Source organism: Balearica regulorum, chromosome 3, assembly GCF_011004875.1.
Source record: "Balearica regulorum gibbericeps isolate bBalReg1 chromosome 3, bBalReg1.pri, whole genome shotgun sequence".
Lineage (NCBI taxonomy): Eukaryota > Metazoa > Chordata > Aves > Gruiformes > Gruidae > Balearica > Balearica regulorum.
The window spans coordinates 33,405,366-33,429,120 of NC_046186.1; the positions used below are offsets into that span (position 1 = coordinate 33,405,366).

Here is a 23,755-nt window from a genome sequence, read left to right on the forward strand (position 1 = left end):
TGTTATGCCAAGATTATCCATCATTCGGGGCAGGGGAATGCCTTTTATTTTGTGGCTGTTCAGGACTAAGGAGTAGGTGCTACAAGAATACAAATCATCAGTACCACAGTGCCTGTGATGATTTATTCTCCCCTGCTAGCTTGCCTTTTCTGCAGGAGACCTGAAATCCTCGCATGCTTTTTATGAAGAGGCATGTACTTTTTTTAACACTTGCACCTCCAATAGCTAGTTAAAACAATTCAGGATAATAAATCTTTGAATATTTACTATTGAGCATCAACATACTCAGCACAAGCCAGAACCACCGGTTATTTTCTTTAGATTAGCAACAGGTGGTGTCAGGTGCTCTTGTCAACCAAAACCAGCAAAGCAGTGACAAGTATGCAGAGGGATTGCTGAGAATGGAGCAAACCAGGGGCAGGTTTTGTTCATGGGTTGAGCAGTTAGTTAGGCCAGGAAACAGGCTGAAGCCACTAGAAGAGACTGGACTTCCATTGCAGAAGCTTTCTGCTGGTATTTGTAAAGTAATTCCACCAGTAATTCTACAAGAAGGAATCTCTGAGAAATCTGCTCCCACTAAGGAAAGTGCAGTAGCTATGGTTACTGAGTAAACAGGGAGAGGAGACAAAGCTGAACCACTGCTCTGGGCACCATACACAATTTTTAACATCAAAAGCCTAGTTTTAGCTTTCCAAAATACAACTATGAGAACAGCCACCCACGTTCCCCATTACAGTATATGTATGTGTATATATATGTCTGTGTGTGTCTATACATAGACATATGTAGACATATATACACACACATATGCAGACAGATATATAGTAGGATGAGGGGATGACAAAGAGAACAAACAAAGTAGTCAAATTTTAGACCATCATACAACTATGAAGTTTGTCACATAGGCAACAATCTCGTACGCCTTCTTAGACAGCCCAGGGTCAGCACTACGGGACCTTCCCCAGGGAACTTCTGCTGCCACAAAGAGGAAATAGGTGTCTTCATTTGCCCCTGAAGATTTCTCAAGAAGTACAAGCAGTTCCCTGTAAAGGAACTATGTCTATATTGCAGGCTTAGTGCAGCCCTTCTAGAGAAGCTCCAATTAATCTTAAAGCTAATGAGCATGAGTACTACTGTAGTGTAGCAGCAGCAACGGGGAACTTCGTATGTGCCATAAACTCCCCTGAGAAACTGGGTAAATATTCAAACAATTAATCCGTATTGAATTTCACATAAAATGACTTCACAGTCATTGAGCTCATTAACTGTGTTTTTGAAGGAGAGTGGGGATAGTTTAGTAGGCTGTGGCCCTACCTGTGTGGTGGGTGTTGTAAGGTAGAGTTTACCTACTGCACAGTTTCCCAAGCCCTTCACACCTTCAGTCAGCAACAGCCTGGCCACATCCACTCCAGGCATTGAGTTGGACCTGGGTATGCCCACATAGCTGCCTTCACATCTTTGATGGCAATGTCTTAAAGCCATACCTATACTGCCCAGAAAGAGTCCTCTCCTGAGTAGCCATGAACACGGCCCGTCCCACCTCCTTCCCACACTGCTGTCTCACAGCCAGTCCCAGATGCTTGCGACAGCACAACGTCTGACATGCCAGCAAAGCACCCAGGACACTTGAGTTCCTGGGTTATCAGGACAGTATACCAGATACCAATGCCCTTTTGGACCAGAAGCAAGAAGCCAGACAGGCCTAGGGCAGCGAGTATCTATGTGGGACAACTGAACCACATTTACCTCACGGGCAACACGCACATAGTTTTAATATTTATTTTAAAGACATAAGGCTTAAATGGCTTCCATCTTGAAAGATAAAACAATACACATTTAGTTTTAGGGCAGTAGGTTTTCACGGAGGGCTTCAGTCTCTAGCTTCTTTCAGCACGATCACAGGCTGCACTCAGTTGTAATACAAACAAAATTACAGGAATTCAAACCCAATTTCTTTCCAGCAATGAAAAGAATATGGCTTCCTTTATTCAAACCAGTATACCTACCTCCTGCAGTCATACAGAAAGGAAACTTTTCTCCCTGTGCTATAAGTAATATTAAATCAAGCTGAAGATTTAAGAAAAGAATTCAGAGTAAAAAGCCAACACTACAAACACTGGTAAAGAGTTTCATCTTAACCAACAGAGCCCAAGAAAAATGAATCACAGAAACTCTCTCATCTTGAGAAATTTATGCATCCTATAATCCCCAAAGGGAACAATCACATCTGATAAAAATCTTTAGACCAAAATTAGAAAGTAACAATAAAGCTGACAGAACTGCCTGAAATACATATTTTAGCAGAGAGTTATTAGAAAGTCAGCATAAAGTGCCTCTTAATCATACTCATCATGTATCTATTGGCAGTAAATCCAAGCAACCCTAGTTTTATATACCTCTGTAGACTTTATTTTATTGCTTACTTGCTTAGTAAATTTAAACAAGGTATATTGGCAATGCATCTAGGGTGTCACCTGGAAAAGGTAACTTCCTATCCTTCATTATCAGCCTGATTTAACATATCCAGTGCTTGGAGCCAAAGGCATGAGTTTGCAGAGCTCAAATTATTGGTAAAACCATTAAAAAGATCTATCTTCAGAGTATTTTTTAGTCTTGGTGTGGTCATCTCAGTAACTCTGCCTTGAAGTGCACTCAGAAGTTTTAACCAGTGGTATCAAGATCTCAGAGAGGAAGCAGTGATTAACCTCCAATCCTCATCATTTCCACTTTTCATTTCAACAGACTATCTACACGAATCTCAGCTAATCAGAAGATCTATATATACTACCAGGTAATGACTTAGAAATACTGTGTGTAAAAATTATAGTGAACAAATCAAATAGGCAGTGATGTATCATTGAGCTAACAGCTAATTTATGTCAAATTCTAGTCATTACATCTTTGTTAACTTCTCCATGACTTTTCCAGGAGAGAGCACCCACTAAAAAGCTTACTGCAGGATACCATTCAGTATACAAATTGTAAGTAAGAGGCTTTGCAAATATATTCAGTATATTAAACTTTTCGGTTACTAGCAATTCAAACAAATGCTTTAGAAGTTAAGAATCTCTAAATCCTATAATCTCATGGATCTTCCAGTTCCCCCAGGAAAAGACAGATAAACCTGGACTTCTTCCCAGTCCCGCTTGCTAAAGCACGAATAGCATTAATATCGGCGAAGCAGGATGTGAGGAAACATGCAACGCTTTCCATCAGGCACCATGAAGTCTCATGTCAGATGTCACAAGAGTTTCCAAGCTATTTCAGTGTTTTAACGAGCAAAAGGAAAAACTAATTCAGTGTTTTAAAAATTAAACATTCAAGTTCTCATTGTAATTAGTATTAAAAGAGGATGAAGAATTTACGTAAAGTCTGACAATAGGCTTTTACATGCCAGTAACACATGGTAAATTATTTTTAAAAGCCAGTTATTATTTCAAATGTTGAAAAACTTCTGACAAGGGACTAATTTATAATATTGAATTACTGATCTTAGTAAAATGGACACTATTGTCTCCAAAAGTCTAAATTATTGTGAAATCTCAGACGCATTATGTTGTCTGCTTTCAACTATATTTAACACTGCTTTATTATTTAAAAATACAACTTTGAAAGTAAAATGACAAGAACTACATTTATGTGACCTAAAGGGAGAAGAATTAAAGGAAACAGATAACTATATAAATATTCACAGGAAAAATAATGAAAGGAAGAGAAATATTTCCACTGGAATCAGTTGTAAGAGCATAAAGGGCTAAAGCTGAAAAAAAAACGGTTTAAGCTCTGTATCAGGAAAAAGTGTTTTTGAAGACACTGAGGTCGGCTGGACAGAGAGGAAACTGTGACTGCTTTTCGAGTGGATCAATTGATCCCCTTCCTTTCCTCCTTCCTAGGCAACCAGAGAGGTTCTTCAGCTCTTTCATGCCTAATTTGTTGGGTTTTGCCATCTGATTCTCAAAGTCAAAAAGAAACAGTTGGCGCTTGTTATCTTTTCATGAGTCACTAAAATTATTTGAATTGTGGAAAGGTTACAGGATTACAAACTCTCATGAGCTTCTCCAGTTTCAGCCACTTCATGGATTCCATTAACCAATGGAGAGGATATATTAGCTTCTAGATAACTTGTAGGAAGGTATGCAGACAGACAAGGAAGATGATGAAAACACTGCGATACCTACCAACGTACTTGGGCACTGCAGGACTCTGAACCTACATGAGAGAAGGTGTACGGTATCCTGCACATCAGAGGTATTAAGGTTCTACTGTAGAGGAGGTTTTGAGAAAAGAGATAAACACTGGACATGACTATCAACTCAGTCCCTAGGTGGTGAGGAGGTATTCAAGATGGCATAATATCCTGAAGAATTATGCTTTGGTTTATACAGAAACATCTGGGGTTAGTCCTCAGGGCATTTGTTTTCCTTTTGTGAGATGAACAGGATTGTCCCTGCATATATGGCTAAAAATTAATAATTGGGTCATTCTCTCATAAAAATAACACAGCAAAATCTGTTGTTCTGTTATAAACCTCAGTAAAAGTGATGTCATTCCTGTTCCCAAAACAACTACCACAAGAGTGTTGTAGCCCCCTCCACCACCCCAACAGGTTTGCATTTATGGATAAGTAAATGCTGCAAAAGATGTCCTAAAATGAACTGCAAGCACAAAGGCTTGGCTTCTTTGGTTAGAGAAAGCTATAACATCCATACACCTCCCTCCAAAACCACATGAAGTGATCAATGCAGCCCTTTAAAAGACAGGGTGAGAGGCCCTGTACAATTTCCATTAAAATGAACCAAAACATTCTTAGACTTATGACAGGAAAAAAATAGTTTGCTGGAATGAAATAAAACCTATATACACAAAAAAGGTAAAAATACATTAAACTAGAAAATAGACACCAGGCTTTAAAGTATGCCAGACTGTTTCTGACATGGATAAAATTCAGGTATTTGTTTTGACTGAATACCATATTACTAGAAGGTCCATGGAAAAAACAGAAAATACTGTATATGTAATTGGGGTTTTTCCTCTCTTTTCTGAGAGTCTCCTGATTTCAGGTTGAGGAGGTTTAAATAAGAATGAGAAGAAAAGAGTGAGGAAAAAGAAACTGCAACTTCATGAAAACATTTCTTCTAACTTGCATCCTTTTACATAATTTTGTTAAATCGATGTTAGCTTTTTGGTAGACACCATCTTCCTTTAAGTCTGGCTTCAGCTGTGGTCAGGTGCCTGCTGCAGAGCAGCTGGCACAGACTTTGTTGATGTTGGAAGTGTTCCTTTTTTTTTTTTAAAAGTGGTTATGGGTGACAACCCCCCCCCCCCCCCCGCCCCCCTGGAGGTTAGCACCTGGCACCAGTGGCCTGGCAGCAGACTTTTGGGCACACCTTGTCCTTTCACTGCCTTGCACAGGCATCCAGATCTATCGTAAATACCACTGAAGGCTGCTCAAAAGAGGAGGCCTTATAAAATCTGCTGTGCCAGCTGAGTGGCTGGCAGTGGTAACCTCCAGCAGCAGACCAGTAACAACTGACAAGTGGGCAAGGTGGATCTCAGCATTACAGCAATTTCTACACTGATTTGGACCACCAGAGTCCCTGTGTCCAAACAGAGGTCTGTATTAGTTTCAGAAATTAGACTTGGAACCTCATGCAATTAATTAGTCAAGCTCTGTACATGGACAGAGATCAAATCTACAATGAGCGTCTGGGGATTTTATGCTCCTCTTCGCCTGCTTCCTGAACTACTCCAGGCATGAATTTTCACTTGAGTTTTTTATTTGTTTCTTAAAAAACTTGTGCTTGCCAGGAAGTAGAGATGCGGTCTGTGCAGCAAATTGTTGCCTATTCACAGGAGAGAAAAGTAGGGCTTATTCAATAAAAAATGAAATGAAAACCCAATTCTGTTTCTCCACCTATATTATTTAATAAAATATTTGTTCTGAACTGTGACATCTGACCAAGGAGAAAAAAAACCCCAAACATCTTTCTTAATGGAGACAGCCAAAATACAGTTAAATGGTTGGTGAGATACAGCAATAAATATATATTAAGCAGTAGATCAGTTTGTATTCAAAATTCATCTCAAGTCTCTGTCCTGCCTTTTACGATGGCCAGATCACAACTGCACATTGTAACAGTGGACAAAGCTTAAGTTTTACATATTGTTTGAAGACTTTGGAGGCCAAAAATCTAAGCATCACCCAGATTCCTTTATAATGAATATGCTTTTTTGGGGCATGCTTGGAAGCTCATTAGAATTACCAGGAATTCACTAATTTCCATGGACTTAGGGTCAGGCCAAGACTACCTTGGTCAGGGCGTAACACCAAATGATCTGGCTTCCAACATAATCTTACACTAAGTACCAGCAACAAGGATTTGCATCTAAATCCACACAGATTTCTGCAGCACGTGACATGAATTGCTCCCACAGGAAGATGCTACTTCCAAGTTGTATTATCAAGAAATATCCCCTGCCTTTGGCATAATTGTTCAGTAATATGCATTTTGTGTATGGAATAAAAAAGCTGACAGGCCAGCTTTTATGGCTGCTGACACAAACTTTCTGAGCATAGCTATGTAAGATCTGCTGACACAAACCTTCTTAAGAACAGCTGTGATTGCCTGCTGCTTTGGGGAGGGGACAGGGGGTTTCTTTTCTTTCTTTTTCTGCCTTCTGCGGAGAACTCCAAAGTGCTGGCTGCAGTGATAGGGCTGAAGTATCTACCAAGGCCTGGTTATGCTACAGATGCGAACACATAAAAGATAAAGTCAATTCCCCTGCTGGCTTCATCCTCCATTTGTCTTTCAGATTATTTAATAATCCCACTTTCAGCAGTATTTGGATAAGATGGACAGTTATCAAAAGTGATCCAGTTAAAGCTGAATACAGCATTATGCCTGTTCTTGTAAACCAATAAGCACTTGAGATAGGCAAGATTCCCTCAAAGAGTCAGATGTAAGGCACCATTTACTTGAAGGTTAGTTAGCACATTTCACAAAAGACAAGTGCAGCTAGAGGGTAAGGGTTCTGCATTTCAGGGCACAGCTAGTGTATAAGTGTTTTAAAAGATATTTGAGCCTTCCAGCTCCCTGTTCAGCACAGATAATTAAGAGCTTATGTCTCCCCTTCATCAACAAAGTGCTTAAGGATATACTTAAAAGTGTTTTGCTGATTTAGGGCCTCAGTAACTTGTCTGCAAGGATCTGAATGCCCACAACTCCCCCTTGAAAGGAAAAGTGCATTTGGGTCCTGGAGGAATTGATGTGCCTTGCAAAGTCTTTCCCAACAGTTGCCACAATAGAAACCTCATTGCTTAATTTAGAAAACCTACAGCAATTACTGCCAAGTCGTGCCTGGGTTGATACAGCAGGCATTTTGAAATTCCAGATTTTCTTGAGTTGCAAATGCTCATTTATTGGTCCTACAGTTGCTTTAACATAGCACAAGGTTAATCTTCTGACTTTCTAACCACTCTGTTACGAGTGTGTCAAGCTCACAGATTTTGTCAGCACAGCTGGTCACTTCTTCAGTATGACCATACTCAGGTGTGAAAGCTTAAAGTGCAGCACTCACCAGAACAGTTTGATTGTTTATCTTGAGCAAAAGCTTGGAGCTCCTGAAAGAGCAATTAAAAATAAGTCAAACTAACACCTTTGCACAATCACAAGTTACAATTAAAAATAAATAAATAAAAAAATAAATTCTTACACTGTTAGATGCAGTAAGACCAGGGTGCTAAGCCTGAGTCACCCATGCTTTCCCGCGGGTTGCATCAGAAGTTGTGTGTCAGCAGACATCAGACACACACTCAGAATTGCTTTTTTTTATTCCCGTTCATGTCATAAAGATGATTAGACCTTGCATAACATAATACCTGCCCACGGAAATCTCCCCAGTTGCAGACAGAAATCAGACACAGCCACGCTGCTCAACTCGGTCAGATGCAGAAAGAAAGCCTGGCAGACGGATGAAATACTGCAGTGACAGACAAGCCAGTACACTGGGCTTTCTTGTAACACAAATTAAGGAGCCTTGCCTGTTCCTGATCTTTGCTTGTAAGAACTGTAGAAAGTCAAGCTATCCACAGCTCCCCAGCACATTGACTTTATTGCCCAATTATAGTCAGAAATTTCAATAGAAAAGTTAACATCTTAAATTTAAGCAAAATGAAAATGTGAAACAAATTATCCCTCAAAGCTACAAGGTTTAGAATTGTCCACAACCTTTCTTCAAATAAAAGGTTTCCCTTTCCTGCACCAAAGGAATGATTTGGAGTCTCCTATCATCCTTAAAAAGCCATCTCAGATGGTATAATGTTATCATCCTCTCCTTTTCTGTCTTTCCTCAAAGATTTCCTCTAGAATGTAGTGGGACAGAGAAGAAGGTACTTGTGGGGTGACAAAAATAAACGGAAAAGAGCTGGCAAGATGCAAACATAGCTGGCCTCTGTTAACTGTGCAGCTTGGAGCTGGAGCTCTGTCTGAAAATGCAAACAGGAGTTTTGTGCTTCTGCTAGGTTTGAAGGTCTCACCTCTCCCCACCTCCAGAAACAGCAGACATGACAGGCAAAAAGAAATACAATGATGTTTCCAAAACCTGCAGAGCGATTAGCAGTGAGACTGAAGTACCCAGATGCTGGCACATTAAGAATTTTACAAAAGCAAGTCCTGTCCTTTCTGCAAGCTGTTGTAAACATCTCTGCCTCAAAACCCTCAAAAAATAGGCCAAATCTGCTATAATTCATGAACGAGCTAGCTGCAAAAATATTTCATACTGCCTTAACTATGTATTGCCTAAATCCTAAATGAGCAGGGAGACAAAGCACAGTACAGCATTCACCTTGAATTAAAGCAAAAAAAGCACTTTTCCTGTCCCAAAGCAGAAAATGGCAGTCAGAAAACAGGAGTTATTAAGCTAGGCTATGTCCTCACTCACTGAGACCCGACTTTTATTACTAGATCATTACCTCAAATGATTCCCAGCTTGTCCCCGAGGCAACGTAGGACAGTGATCTCACATCTTTGAGCTGGAGGCCGCGTCCCTCGGCAGAGCAGGGCTGCATGGCAGGCGGTGGCCGGACAGGGGAGGCCGGTGGGCCCAACGGCCTCCTACTGGCATTAGTCCAGCCAAGGGGCCCTGCAGAAAACAGGAAAACATTTTATTTCTTTTAATTATCCGTGTAGGGATTTTAGATTGTTTTTTTGGCTGGACAGAGAACAGAGTGCTGAGGGCAAAAAAGCAAATTTGTGTCGTACCAAGCCAGCAGCACCACTGAAGACTCTGCTATTATTATTTTTTAACATTTCGGAGGCAGCAGGAGCAGCCTGCCTGCCTCTGTCAGCCCTGCAGCCTCCAGTGACAAAAAAAATCCCCAAACATAAATCCACGTTATCAAACTTCTTTTCTACTCTGTTCTCGCAGCCCTGCCTCTAGTCCCCTCACCCCAGCCTCATGGTGCCCCGCAGGAGTAGGGACAGCTCCCATTTTGTACCACAGCGCTCCATGGACCTTATAGACACTGCAGAGCTACCGCCAAAAGGCTGCTCTGGAAGAGGAGGAGGACAACGTTTAAAGGAGGCCTTCCAAAATCGCTTGTTCATCTTCAAAAAAGGTTCACTGTGCTCTCCTGGTACACTACTTCCAGTTTCTCTCTTGTGAGCCCACACAGGGAGAACAGCCTTACATCGTGCTGCCTTTTGATTATATAGACACACACTGCCCACCTTTTGTATTTTATGCCCTCTTGTGCAGGATTTCATGCCATCTCCTCTCCTGTGAAATCAGCTGCTGAACCTCTATATTGAGTAGCAAGCTCTGTCCTTACCCAGGTCTGCTCTTCTCTTTGTTTCGCAAGACTCCCCTCTACCCAAGCTGTCCTCAGGTTGCTTCTGCTACGTCTTTCTGCAGCCCTGTTTTGAGGTCTGTCTCTGCTGACAACCGTACCAACTTTAGCCCCTCTTGAACTTTCCAGGGCAGCTACCTTCTTCTCAGCCCAATTTCTCTCAGTCCCTTAGCTACAAAATGCAAGATGTGGGAGACAGATCAGCTGAGAGTTGGTACTCGGTTCTCCTTAGTGAGATCAGGCAAGCTCCACAGAGTAGACAGGTGAGCAATAGGGACATGGAGCAGGAGCTGCCGGTGAAAGGCAAGGCACAGTCTCAGAAGGGTGTAGCCCTTTCTGCTGAATATTGATTTCCACAGGACTATTAGCATCAGCAGGGATTAGGTTGAACACTTTGGCCCTTTGAAAAATCTTCCTCAACTTTCTTCTCTGTGCATGATCAGCTCTTGATTGACTCTCTTTTTCCTTCACCTCGCTTCCCCACAAGAAAATTGTATCCCAAACATAACTGGATGCTTCTATACTTAAGAAATGAGAAATTAAGATGCCTTAATTTGGAAAATATACTCTCAAGCAAGCTGTATGTCAAGGTCTTCAGACTACAAAACAACCGTCTTTTCCATGAACAAATAGTAGAGTAAAGGTGGCCTAAATATGAGAACACAGGAAGTTGGGGGATACATACAAAGGTTGAGGTACTGTTTTGGTTCTGTAAAAGTTGTCAAGATTTCAACATTTGCTTTAATTTTTTAATAAGGTAGAAGAGAGATGTGCGTTTCAGTCTCCTGCATCCCTCTTGAGTCCTGGTGTCTGTGCTGCACGTTTGCCCTCGCTGTTCGGGCACAAATCACAGTCTGGATGCAAGCATATTTCTCAAAAGTTAATTCAAAGTAAAGAATATTTCCATTAAAAAAAGTTTTGCTTTCAACAAATTGTCAAGAACTTGTCTATGCCTAAAAACTGTCTGTTGTTATTAAAGACAGTTGTGCATTTCAAATGCCATGGATGATTCAAAAATCAAATTATTTTTGGAAGCTCCTGTTCTAGCCACAGAAGCATCAAGGAGAGCTGTTCCAGAACAAGGCTGTGTATAGGCAAGTCCCAGGAGCCAGGTAGCAAAAAAGCCAATGTTCCAATTCCTGCTTGAAAAAGTAAAGCTCTCTCCCCCTGCCCATACCTTTTGATGCCTCAGTTCAAATTCTCTTCAGTAGAGCAGACATTAAAAACCACCTTAGACTGGTAAGCCACGTGAACTAGCCTTACTGGTGAGAGCCATATGCCTTCGTCCTTCTTTCAAGTTAATCTGAAGGGAAACAAAACCGGACAGACCTGTGGAGTTTCTTTAAAGTTCAGGAGGGAAGTTGGAGGGGAAGGCTTCAAGGAGGTCCAGAGGTCCAGCCTACTGCTCCTGCCCTGCTAGGTTCTCGCTCTGAGCACATGGTCCATGAGACTCACTCTCATATCCCCACACGACTAGAGGATGGTACTAAACCAGCAATATTAAAAAGCCTGTGAAGGCCTCACCAGAAATCTTTGCACAGCACAGAAATCTTGACTGAATGGAATGAAGCAAAATCCTTACTTCCCCCTCTTCACTAGACACAAAAACAGATTAGAGAGAGAGAGAGGGGAACAAAACCAGCCTAATACTGCCTTAGACAATTCCAGCAACATCAAACAGATCAAAAGAACAGCATGATCTACTAAAAAAACCCCAAAACAAAACAACCAAAACACCAAACCACACACAGCAATCAAGAAATTATTGTGAACTTTTATGCACCTAAAATCCAAATATATTTTTCAGACTGCTCAAACTGTGAGATGATGCCAGCATCAGCTACCTTTCCTCTCATTTTAGATTAAAATGTGAAATAGAAATTACATTTTTGTTAAAAAACACAAAATAAGTCATGCTTTTAAAATTGACAGACCACAATTTGAAGTGGGAATTTCTATATTCCTTTATAGGTAATTACCTTACTTGCTGTAAACAAAGCATTTGGTGTACGTTCAGACATCATTCCAGCCTGCAAAAATACTCAAAGAAACCAGATACATATTTTCAAGCCTTAACCAATATTTTTCATTTCCCACCTCCACATCGCCACAAATTTGTTCTATTGTACATATAAAAATCTTATATGTGTCCCTGGAAGACCTTAAATCAACTCAGTTCAAGTCTTTGAGTCGGACCTCTTTCTTTTTCTGCCAAGAATCTGGAGTTTCTTATCTGGCTGCCGATAATTATTCTGTTCCTATAGACAAAGACGTAAATTCTTGCTGTTCTCCATTCAGTTTTGTCTTTAAAAAATCTTTCGTTATTTCAGGGGAAAATTTTCCATTTGGTTTGTCTCCGGAGTTTCCTGAACTGACAGTTCAGACATCAACTTCAATTTGTCTTTAATATTTTTAAATTTTGATCCTTTTCCTCCCCCACTTGGAAGAGTTCAGCAGTTCATAAGAAAGTCCTACCAGATATTTTCCATTCATCTTCTTTTGTCCTCTGAGTTTCAGTCCTGCTCCTTTCCTATCTTAAACAAGCCATACGATGTGGTGAGTTCACATAGCTCTAACCAAACCTTTGAGCTAAAGAGCAGCAAAACCCCATTGAAGAACATTTGGGCTAACACACACACATCTCTGCAGGACAGAAAAACATTAATTATAGGTGAAAACACTGTCAGAATAAAGTTTCCCATTGGACGTATCAGAAAATACATCTTTGTTAGCAATAGAGTTTGTCTCCCAAAGTTTAGTATCACCAAGCACCCCTCAGTTTGGATATCCACTGAACTTTTACAGTGTGCAAACTTCATCAAGACTGATCACAAAAAGCAGCTTATACTTTACACTTTCAATGGGGAAAGCAAATGATAAATACCCACAGGAGAGCCCTTTCCTGGGGTCTGAGGGGAGGTACAGCAATGGTCATCAGAAGGGCCAGGTTTTATAAAAAAGTCCCAGAAGACCCTCCCACTGAGCCATGAAGTTCAGACTGGACCCCCTTGTGTTCTAAACTTCTTCTCAGAGAGGAGTACAGGTGCAGCTGGATCCAGCCTTAGCCTCCAACTCTAAAGCTGAGAGAGTTCGGACCCTAGGTTGTAGCACAGAATCTCTTTATTGCAGCTCGAGCTGGGTATCTCCAAAGACAGACACCCTTGGTTATTTTCCTGTGCCCTTTAAGGCCTCACAATCTACTACACAAGGTGATCACACACCTGTCCACACAACATGCACGGACTTTTTGTCCACTCAATTTCTTTAAGAGCCACTTTTCCTCTACGATGATTGGAATAATATCTTCCAAATTTTATCCACTCCTGCCGTTTCATCATCCTCCCATCTTATCCGCACTTGGCTCTCATCTGTCTTTTGTTGACTTGAGATGGAACAGTTTCTGTCTTTCTTTCAAGGTCTTTCCCTTGAACTATAGGCATGGTCCAGTTTATCTCATCGTGCAAGACTCCCAGTACTTCTCCTTTTTGACCAAGCAAAGGTTCAACTCAAGTTCCGTTACAGTTTGTGGCCCATGGCTTCTGCACTCTAGTCACTCATGCCAAGCAAAATCACTCAAGTTTCAATTCAACCCAATTTCAAGCAATCACACAATTAATTTTAATATTCTATAAGTAAACTATTTTAATCCCCAACAGTCCCCCATTTGTTTTATTCAGCATAGCTGCTAATATTTTAAACAGAGTTCTCAGAATTTCTCAAAGCACCTACTCATTATCAACATTCTCACCTATAATATTATCATGAATGATAGACATAATCAAACCCAACAAGACTACCACGGGATGGAGAACACATTAAAGATTCCCGTGGCTGTTGGTGACCGTTCAGAGAAAATGTCCCACCAACAGTGTTCTCTATCTTTCTTTACTCTCTCCAAAACATGGTGTATCTCTTCTGCATTATGATGTATGGTGATCGTGAGGTTTTATCCACTATTTTGGATATTCTTTAGTACTTGATATAGGTCACCATGTTGTAGCAGCTTTCTTACCAGTGTAAGATTCATTCTGACAGAAGTAGGTAATAAATATTTAATCAGTGTACAACTGGACTGCAGTAACTGGTGGGAAGTAGTAGGAGCTGAATAATTAAAATTGCAGCTTACTATATTAGTAAAGCTACAAACACAAATATTTGAATACTTATTTGTATCTACAGTAATAGTATGTATGAATATAAAACCACAAAGTGTTCTCATATACACACATCCTTTCCCAATATATACAAGTACTGTTTCACTGGGATGCATCTCAAAATGACAAATACTCTGTTCAGTGTCAAGGCAAGTATCCTGGGCTCTGTTGGTGCTACTCTCGCATATAAATCCCTGTTGTTCTTGCATGACACATGCATCTACATCAATTGTTTGCCATTTATCCCGTTTTTATGTTCTATTTGATAAAGTACATTTTTTTCCATTATTTAACCATAACACTATGATAGAATGTATAGTAAGAACAGATGCTTTTGATATTGTTAATACAAAAGCTGTACCTTTTTGGTTGATGTGGTTGTAAGTAAAATTAACTAAATACCACAATTGAAACTGTCTTTTGAATTTAGTTGCATTATCCCAAATTACTTTTTGGATCTCGGTGGGTAAAATGTCTTCCTCACCTTCTCTTATTATTGCTGCCACTGTAGATTGCATCCATAATTACACTTGTATACAGCTAAGAGCTAATGAGACATTGGTTTGGACTATTCCAAGTGCATCTATAATCAACTGGTTATCTTTTTCGTTAATTTTCCTCCATTGAGGCATCATGTCAGGCAAGAGCCATTGATTAATTCCTAATGCTAATAGAGAGGATCTTAAGGGTTGTTCCAATTTATCCAGCTCACTAAATGTCATACTGAGTTTGTTTGCAAGTATCTCAGCATCTATACCATTAAGGATTCCAAGTTCTGTTCCTATTCCTGAGAGGATAATAGTCATACTTCTTTTCATTTGTTTGGCAGAGTTTGTCCATCTAGCCAAACTAGCCACCCCATGGAGGATGTGCCTATGAATGGTGCACAGGTTAGCTTAACGGAGGCAACATTTATCTGCATTGACAATTCTACTCATTTTAACGACCATGAAGGATTAAAAAATACTTGCTGCTGACCCACATTTTTAATAGCGTTTGGCCCAATTTCGATATTTGTGGGGTCAGTTTCTCTATGTTCAAGGGAGTTGTAGTTGGTAACAGCGTAGTGGAGGAGACATTTGTTATTGCTGGTGTCATGACCTCACAAGATACATTGATGACTACTCAGCCATTACTCTAGGAAACTTCTGCACACAACATTTAAATCTAGTGTTATACAACATGAGCTTTTATCAAAACATTGAGATTTTTCACCGCTAGTTTGTTCTACTAGAAGTAAATCCTGAGTCATATCTGTTTCATAGCAGAAAGCAAGAGTTTCTCTTCTGGGTTCCCTAGAGATTGGAACAGCTATTCCCTCATAACCTATGTAGATTATCTTCCTTTTATTTTTGACAATTTTCGTCCACTCAGGTTCATATACCTTTTTTATCGTTAGCCATGCCCTGGTCAGATTCCACCATAGACAGAGCACCAGAATTCGTAATTTCATAATTGCAAAGGCCGTCTAACACTATCTTACTAAAATTTAGGTTTCCACACTATTATTAACAGTAACAATGGACACAAATAGTAAAAATAATTATCCCCTGGTTACACTCTAGTTCGAAGTAAGGGTATGGTTCACTCCACGTACACTTCATAAGTATTAAATTATGTTTCACTTCCCTGTTATTGATTTCTTATGCAAGATTAGGGGTTTCACTGTCAATCCGCTGGTGTTGTGTGACTTTCCTGCTGCATATAAATCCTGGTTCCAATTTTAGATCAGCTATGATTCTTAGGTGAGAGCAACAGATTCAAGTTGTTTCCTCTTCCACCTTTTTCACGTATGAATGATGAATCCAGGAATCTTTTCCTGCAACTTTAATTGCGTAGTAAGTACACAATAATACAGTGTAAGGATCTTCCCATTTTGGTTCAAATTTATTTTTCCTCTGGTAATTTTTTACCCATACTTGATCTCTGGGTTGAATCTCATGTACCTTTATTTCAAGTGGCACTCCCTGACACCAACAAGCTTGCCTATAAGCGTCAAAAGTTTGTTGCACATATAATATACATTGTGTCACTCATTCACCTCCGTCTAATAGGCTGGTCCTTGCCAGGATATAAGTTCTGGGTACTGCCAAATGCTTGCTAAATAATATTTCTGCCGGAAATAGTCCGGATGGGATGCTTAGGTATATTTCTTATGTCCCATAAAACTAGATTTAGAGCCTCCAGCCATGTTAACCCTGTGTTCATGCATACTTTGGCTAATTTTTCTGTGATTGTCCTATTAATTTTTTCTAGTTTCCCTGACGATTGGGGATGGTAAGGAGTATGTAACTGATGTAAGATCCCCAATGCCTTGAATACTTGAATGCATATAGCTGCCCCAAAGTGTGAGCCCCTATCTGAATTTGTCACTTCTGGTACTCCATATCTAGGAATGATTTCCTTAAGTAAAAATGTTACCACAGTTCTTGAATCTGTCTTTTGGGTAGGAAAAGCCTCTGCCCACCCCGATCATTGGTCTACTATCACCAACAAACACCTATGTTCTAATGATGACGTATATCTGCGTAGTCAATCTGTAACTTCTGAAAAGGAAAGCATGCCGGGGTTGCGTGGCTTTACACTCAGGGGCTTTGGTAGTGGTAAACTTTTGACAAGTCTTACATCCCCCTACAATCCTCTTTGCAGCAGCATAAATTCCCAGCACTGCCCACATTTGTTGCACTTGTTTCACAATGTTTTCTGCTCCACGTGAGATTTATCATGGAACCATGCAGCAATGCCCAATAAATATTTTCTTGCTAAAACAGGCTTTCCCCCTTTGTCTTGGATTCCTTCCCACTTTTCCCAATTGCTTTTTTCTTCCAGGCTTACCTCATTGTATGTCTGTCATACCTGGTAAGCTTGGTCCCTCTGGATTTTGAGTGATGAGCATAAAAACTAGCACCTGTGGTCTAGCTGCTGCTTTCGCTGCAGCACCAGCTAAGGCATTTCCCTGGGTGACGGATTATCTTCCAGGGTATGGGCTGTGCATCACCGATATTTGTTCTGGCAAATGTATAGCCTCTAGTAGTTTCCTTATCTCCTTCCCGTTTGCCACTTCCTTTCCTGTGGTAGTCAGGAATCCTCTTTTCTTCTACAGTATTCCTATAGCATGACACACTCCAAAAGCACATCATGAGTTGGTATAAATATTCACTCGCTTGTTTTTACCTTGATTTGCCACTTGTGTTAGGGCTATCAGTTCTGCTCCTTGCGCACCTGTTTTTACTGGGAAAAGTCCTGATTCTCGCACTCCATCATCCACTACTGCATATCCAGTTACACATTTCCTTTCCTAGTAATATGAGGATCCATCCGCATATGAAGTTAAGTCAGGCTTTAATATGGGCTCATCTTTTAAATCCTCTCGTGGTTTACTAGTAGTCATAATGACTTTCTCACAGTCGTGGTGCAGGGTGCTGTCTCCTGGCAGAAGCAAGAGCATAACAAGGTTCAAGGTATTGCAATGCTTTAAAATTTATATTATCTGCCATCCATAAAATAAGTTCATACATATGAACATGTTGTGGTGATAGAGCCTGAGTTGCATATTGTTTTAATAATATTTCCACCTTGTGTGGTACAAACATATATAACCGATATCCTAAAATCAAAGGATGGCTTTTTTCTATCATCTCCACTGCTGCCACTATTGCTCTAATGCATCGCGGAGTACCATTTATAACAGGATCAAACTTGACTGAGCAATATACTACAGGCCTCTGATGTGGTTCTAGTTTCTGTGTAATCACTCTGCTGGCTACTCCTGTTCTCTTGAGTATAGAAATTAAAAGGTTTAGTGTGATCTGGTAAACCTAACGTCAGAGTGGTCATTAAAGCTCTCTTTACAGTTTGAAATACCTGCTGTCTTTCTGGCCCCCATGAAGGCCTAATACTTCCTGTCATGTGGCCCCAGTTAAGGCCTTAATTAACTGAGTCCCAGAATCCACGGTCTACAGAATCCCACTTGTCCCAAAACCCCTCAACTGCTTTTTTTGTTACTGGCTGGGGTAAATTAATAATTGGTTCAATTCTTTCTGGATCTATTAACATCTGCCCTTCTTTTAGGATAAATCCCAAATATTTTACTTCTGTTTAGCACAGCTGTAATTTAGATGGAGATGCACGGTGTCCTTTTTTTGCCAGTTTTGTACATAGGTGTACAGTGTCTACCAAACAGTTATCTTCTGAATTACTCACTGTCAACAAATCATCCACATACTGCACCAATACCAAATGTCTGGGTAGTTGTATATCTTCCAAATCTGTTTTCATTGTTTGTGAGAATATAGTTGGTGATCCCACAAAGCCCTGTGGCAATCCTGCCCAAATTAACTATTTCCCTTCCCAAGTGAAAACAAATAGCTGGCTTTCCTCTTTGGCTGGTATACTGAAAAACACAGCAGTTAAATCTATAACTGTAAAAACTTTTGTCCAGTGTGGAATTTGGAATAAAGTGGTTGATGGATATGGTACCACAGGATGTGGTACTATCGCATGCTTGTTAATTTTCCTTAAGTCCTGTACAAATCTATACTCTGGATTACCATCTCCACTAAGTCTCATTTTCGTAACTGGTAGTATGGGGGTATTATACAGGTATTCACATGTCCCATAGAGCATCATCTCTTAAAAACGTATCAATTTGGTTTTGAATACAAGGGTGTGCTTCACTTGGGATGGGATACTTTTTTACTGCTGGTGGAACACCCCCTTTGTTTTTAGCTGCACAGGTCATGCTGACCTTAATAATCTTACACCCATACTTGTATGGCTCTACAATATTTTTGGAACTTCAATTCTGAAGGTACTTCAAATTCATTTCTGGTTACAGCTTCATATTTTTCTTTTATCACATTCATACCCATAATGATCAAATCTATCTAATCTGGTGCTAACCTTATTTCCACATCCAAAGCCTGCAACAGGTCTCTTGCCAAGATACACACCAGTGAGTCTTCAGCTATTACAAATCTTGCCCACACGCTCTTATTTCCAATAGTCACTAACAAAGTCAGAGTTCTTTTTGCTTCTCCCACTATGCCCTGTACCAAAACTTGATCTTTGAGTACACAATTTAAAAGCGATAAGGTTGCTCTGGTATCTACCAAAAATACTACTTCTTCACCTTCAGTGTTCCCCATTATTTGTCCCTCTTGATCCAATTCTGTTTTCCAGAGGGAGTACATAATCAGTGCCTCCTCTGGTCTGTCTTCTAGTCACTGAGAATTTGCTCAGGGACACTGATCAAATAAATTTGTTGGTCTGTCTGATCCCCTTCCATGAGGGGGTCAGAGGACAGTCTCGTTGCAAATGTCCCAAGTTTCCACAAAAATAACATTCTCGACTTTCCCCCGGGTATCTTGCTGCAGAGCTGGTGTGGGTTGTGCAGCCTTAGGTCGGTATGGTCTCATTCTCTTCCTTCCCTGGGGATCCTGCTCTCTGTCCCACAAATTTTTTGCCAACACTGCCGCCAATAAATTCATCTCCTGTTTCCTTTAACTTTCTCTTTTCCTTCTACTCCTCTGTTTTTTGTCTCTCTTCCCTTCCATCATAAAAAAACATGGCTACACTAAGTATCTTTTGCAAAATTTCTCCTTGCCACCCTGGTAAACATTTCTTTAAATATTTCTGGATGTCTGGGGCTGCCTGATTCACAAATACACTGATGGCCACCGTATCATTCAAACTTTGAAGGGTCATCCCTCCATAGTTTAATAATGCCTGTCTAAGTCTTCTCCAATAATCACTGGGGTGTTCCTCTGGCCTCTGCCCACATTCCTGTACTTTCATCCAGTTTACTCCTATTTCAGCACACACTCAGATTGCTTCTACCAAATTCCATAAGGCTTGATTGCACATCTCTGTCGTGCACATCATTACAATTCCAATTAGAATAATTTGCTGGCCAGGTAGTTCTTCCCCCTTCAGCTCTTAGAGCTTGTTCTGCATCCTTCTGGAGTATTTTTTCTTGTTCCTCTGACCTAAACAGTTGTCCACAACATTTGCGTATCCCCCCAATTTGGATTATATCCAGTGCATATATTTGAAAAGAACTGAGCACATCTCTCAGCGTCATCTCATTAGTCGGTTTTGATCAAATGTTCCACAGCCTGGCCAGATTTTCTGTGGATCTCCCCCTGCTTCTCTAATAATAAGTGGCCATTCCTCTTGACACAATTTTATAGCGTGTTTTTTTGATGAATCTGCTGTCCCAGAGTTTAAACTCTTTCTCTCTGCAGCCTCCCACTCCGAAGTCCCCAGGTGAACTCATCTGTTTGCCAGAAATGTGGTCGTTTGAAGTTGGGAGGATTCAGAGACCCATCCTAGGGTCCCACCTGGGTCTCCATCTGTTATAAAAGAGTCCCAGAAGACCCTCCCGCTGAGCCATGAAGTTCAGACTGGACCCCCTTGCGTTCTAAACTTCTTCTCAGAGAGGAGTCCAGGTGCAGCTGGATCCAGCCTTAGCCTCCAACTCTAAAGCTGAGAGAGTTCGGACCCTAGGTTGTAGCACAGAATCTCTTTATTGCAGCTCGAGCTGGGTATCTCCAAAGACAGACACCCTTGGTTATTTTCCTGTGCCCTTTAAGGCCTCACAATCTACTACACAAGGTGATCACACACCTGTCCACACAACATGCACGGACTTTTTGTCCACTCAATTTCTTTAAGAGCCACTTTTCCTCTACGATGATTGGAATAATATCTTCCAAATTTTATCCACTCCTGCCGTTTCATCATCCTCCCATCTTATCCGCACTTGGCTCTCATCTGTCTTTTGTTGACTTGAGATGGAACAGTTTCTGTCTTTCTTTCAAGGTCTTTCCCTTGAACTATAGGCATGGTCCAGTTTATCTCATCGTGCAAGACTCCCAGTACTTCTCCTTTTTGACCAAGCAAAGGTTCAACTCAAGTTCCGTTACAGTTTGTGGCCCATGGCTTCTGCACTCTAGTCACTCATGCCAAGCAAAATCACTCAAGTTTCAATTCAACCCAATTTCAAGCAATCACACAATTAATTTTAATATTCTATAAGTAAACTATTTTAATCCCCAACACCAGGGTCCCTAGAAGTCAACATGTTCATGGCTAGAAGCCTGTCGTGAGTGGCTGTGGGACTTTTTGCAAGTGTATGGACTCTTCAGTGAAGAGCAGACAAGTTTGTTAACTCCTGTTTTTGTAAACTTATACGCTATGACACACACCTACTCTGAGTGGCAACAGAGACAACTGGTTTTGTCACTTTTAATTTCAAAGGCTGTATGCTACACACAATTACCCCAAGGCAATAAACCATGATCTATTTCAATTTAGATTTGATCTGCTCTTCCATGCAGACAGCACAAAGCACATTGTAGCATTTCATCAATTGCACACAGTCAAGCTGCAAGATCTTAATTATCAGCTCTATTAATATCAACGCAGCGAGCATGGTCACTGCTAAGGAAAAAACCCTCTACCACTGTGCGTATTTCATCTGTTCTTTATGAACTAAGCATAATCTAATGGTATCTCAACATCCTTATCAAAACTATTTGCAAGCTAGTCAAGTTGCACAAAGTTCAACTATTTACAAAGTTCTATAGAGAGCCATCTATTTCTAGCCAATGAACACAACATGAATTTCATAGATCCTGGAATTATTTCATTTGTCAACATCAACCTATCCCTTGCCCATCAGAGCAGAGTTATTTCGGCAGGTTCTTCAGGCTATACAGAAAGCACTGGAGAAAGGCAACCTTCAAATGATGCAAAGCCCAGAAGTCCTTAGTTGGTGGTGATGCTCAGTGTACTTCTGGTGATGTAATGAAACAGGGTCGGCTGGACCCTCCTGTAGCCTAAGAATATACCCAGTGTCTCAGAAAGTGGGGTGAGGCTTGGAGCTGACTTCTGTGCTGCCAAGACCCCAGCTGCCTGGGTATGACTGTACAAACCACGGGCTGCCCTGTAAGCACACACTTAAAACCACCACAAGAAGAGGTGTTGCATGCCTGCTTGGCACCTGTAGGATGACAGCATCGCAACAGAAGCACAGGAAAGTGCTCTTGGCAGCTTTTATGGTAAGCTTACATTAGGTCTTACAATAAGCACATCCTTTCCTCTTCCCCAGCAGTGCAGCCAAGCAGCGCACTCTACCTAAATCATAGTGAAAGGTTGGAGCATGAGACTAGCTTGTGATAGTATGATTTTGGGAAACATCCTTCACTGCAAAAAGAGAGACTCCTATACAATGTGGGGTTCTGTGTTTATAGAGGAAGTATCATCTTCTTTCTCAAAGGAAAAAATGGAAGTGCAGAAAGTCTGTCCAAAGCCAGAATTAGAATCCATCTTTCTGCAGTTTTATTTTAACAGCTTAATAAGAGGTCCAAGGCAGTCACAAAAATCCCCTGTTAACTGAAGCAGGACCAGAACTGGATTGTCTTGTGGAGTCGGTGTTGCAAACATAAGGCTTATGCAACACAGCCTCACTCTACTCTCCCTTTAGGAGAGTTAAATAAGGTGTAATTTAGCTATCATATTACACTATTTAAAATAAGCAAGCCCTCAGCTTCTCTTCGGAGGTACTTTCTAGTTATAGACTGCAATGCTTAGTTGAAGTTTGCTTATTATATAAAGTGGTTGCTACAAAAACATATTTCCATCTAATTCACACTAACATCCTTAAAACCAGAGGTCAAAAGTAAGGAAACAAAAGCTTAACTGTAGCTAAGTAGGTCTTGGATGGAGCCCAGAGCTGACCAGAACCAAAAGTTTTTTTACAAGAATAAAAAAAGCTTCAGCTTTTGCATTCTGTTTAATTAAATGTGCTTCTTAAGAGAATCAGTTTACAAAAAAAGGTTTTTAAAAAACAGAACCTAATTTTGAAAAAAACCTGAATCAAACAAAAAAGTTTGCTCAGATTTTAAGTTAATGTATTTTTAAGCTTCAAAAAAAACCTTTGTTTGCATATGAATGCATATTTGTGTTGCAGATGTTCCACACCTGTTTGCATTTTGCAGAAGGATGTTTATATGTTTTTATCTCAATTGTAGCACAGAGAAAATTCAAATCTAGAGTCTCCTCTCTCGTTTCAGGGGCAGTTATGACTGATGTCCACATAATGTGTTTTTCTTCTCCTTTTTCATTCAAAGCAAACCTTTTTTTTTCCTTCAGTTTTGATACAGGCCTTCAATGTAGAATAACTTGTCATAGACCTTTAAATTCTCCTGCATTGAATTAGAATCAATGACAGTGAGATTTACTGCATAAAAAAGAATTCGACTTTTGTACAAGGACAATTGCTGCTTTCTTTCACTGTATCATCAAGGAAGTGTTTACAGTTAAAATCAACAGTATATTATTTTCTCCCCTTTGGATGGCAAGTCAGTCACCTCTCTTCCCCCTTCACCTCTCTTTTCCCTCACTAGCAGTTTTTTGAAACTTTTAATAAAATGTTTTTCTAATATTTCACTTGCAAATCTCAAGGTCAGACTGCATCTCCAAACAAGCAACAGCTCTGCCCAAGGACTCCTGTACATTCTTTCTTCCTAGAGTCACTCCCTACATTACCAAAACTGGATGTTAGGCAATTACCTAGAGGTACTATGTAATCAAAAATATAGCTTTAAAAAAAAGGAAAAAAATTCTGCTTCACCTCTGCATTAAGAGTTTAGAGGGAGAAAGTTACAATACCTAAACAAGTTTAGAGATAAGGAAACATGCTAACAAGAACCATCCTCCTCTTCCTCATTAAAAAAAATTAATAAAAACA

The 23,755-nt window shown here is 40.3% G+C and overlaps 1 protein-coding gene across 3 annotated transcripts in view; it reads right to left on the reverse strand.

The window, feature by feature from the left end:
* OGFRL1 (opioid growth factor receptor like 1) overlaps nucleotides 1-23,755 on the reverse strand; it is an 84,040-nt gene that overhangs the window by 23,795 nt on the left and 36,490 nt on the right. The window contains exon 3 of one of the 3 annotated variants that reach the window (XM_075747445.1): nucleotides 7,579-7,621. The exons of the other annotated variants lie outside the window; for them this stretch is intronic. Within the exon in view, the coding sequence (XP_075603560.1) occupies nucleotides 7,579-7,621 (43 nt within the window). The remainder of the gene's footprint in view (nucleotides 1-7,578; nucleotides 7,622-23,755) is intronic. 3 annotated transcript variants of the gene reach the window in all.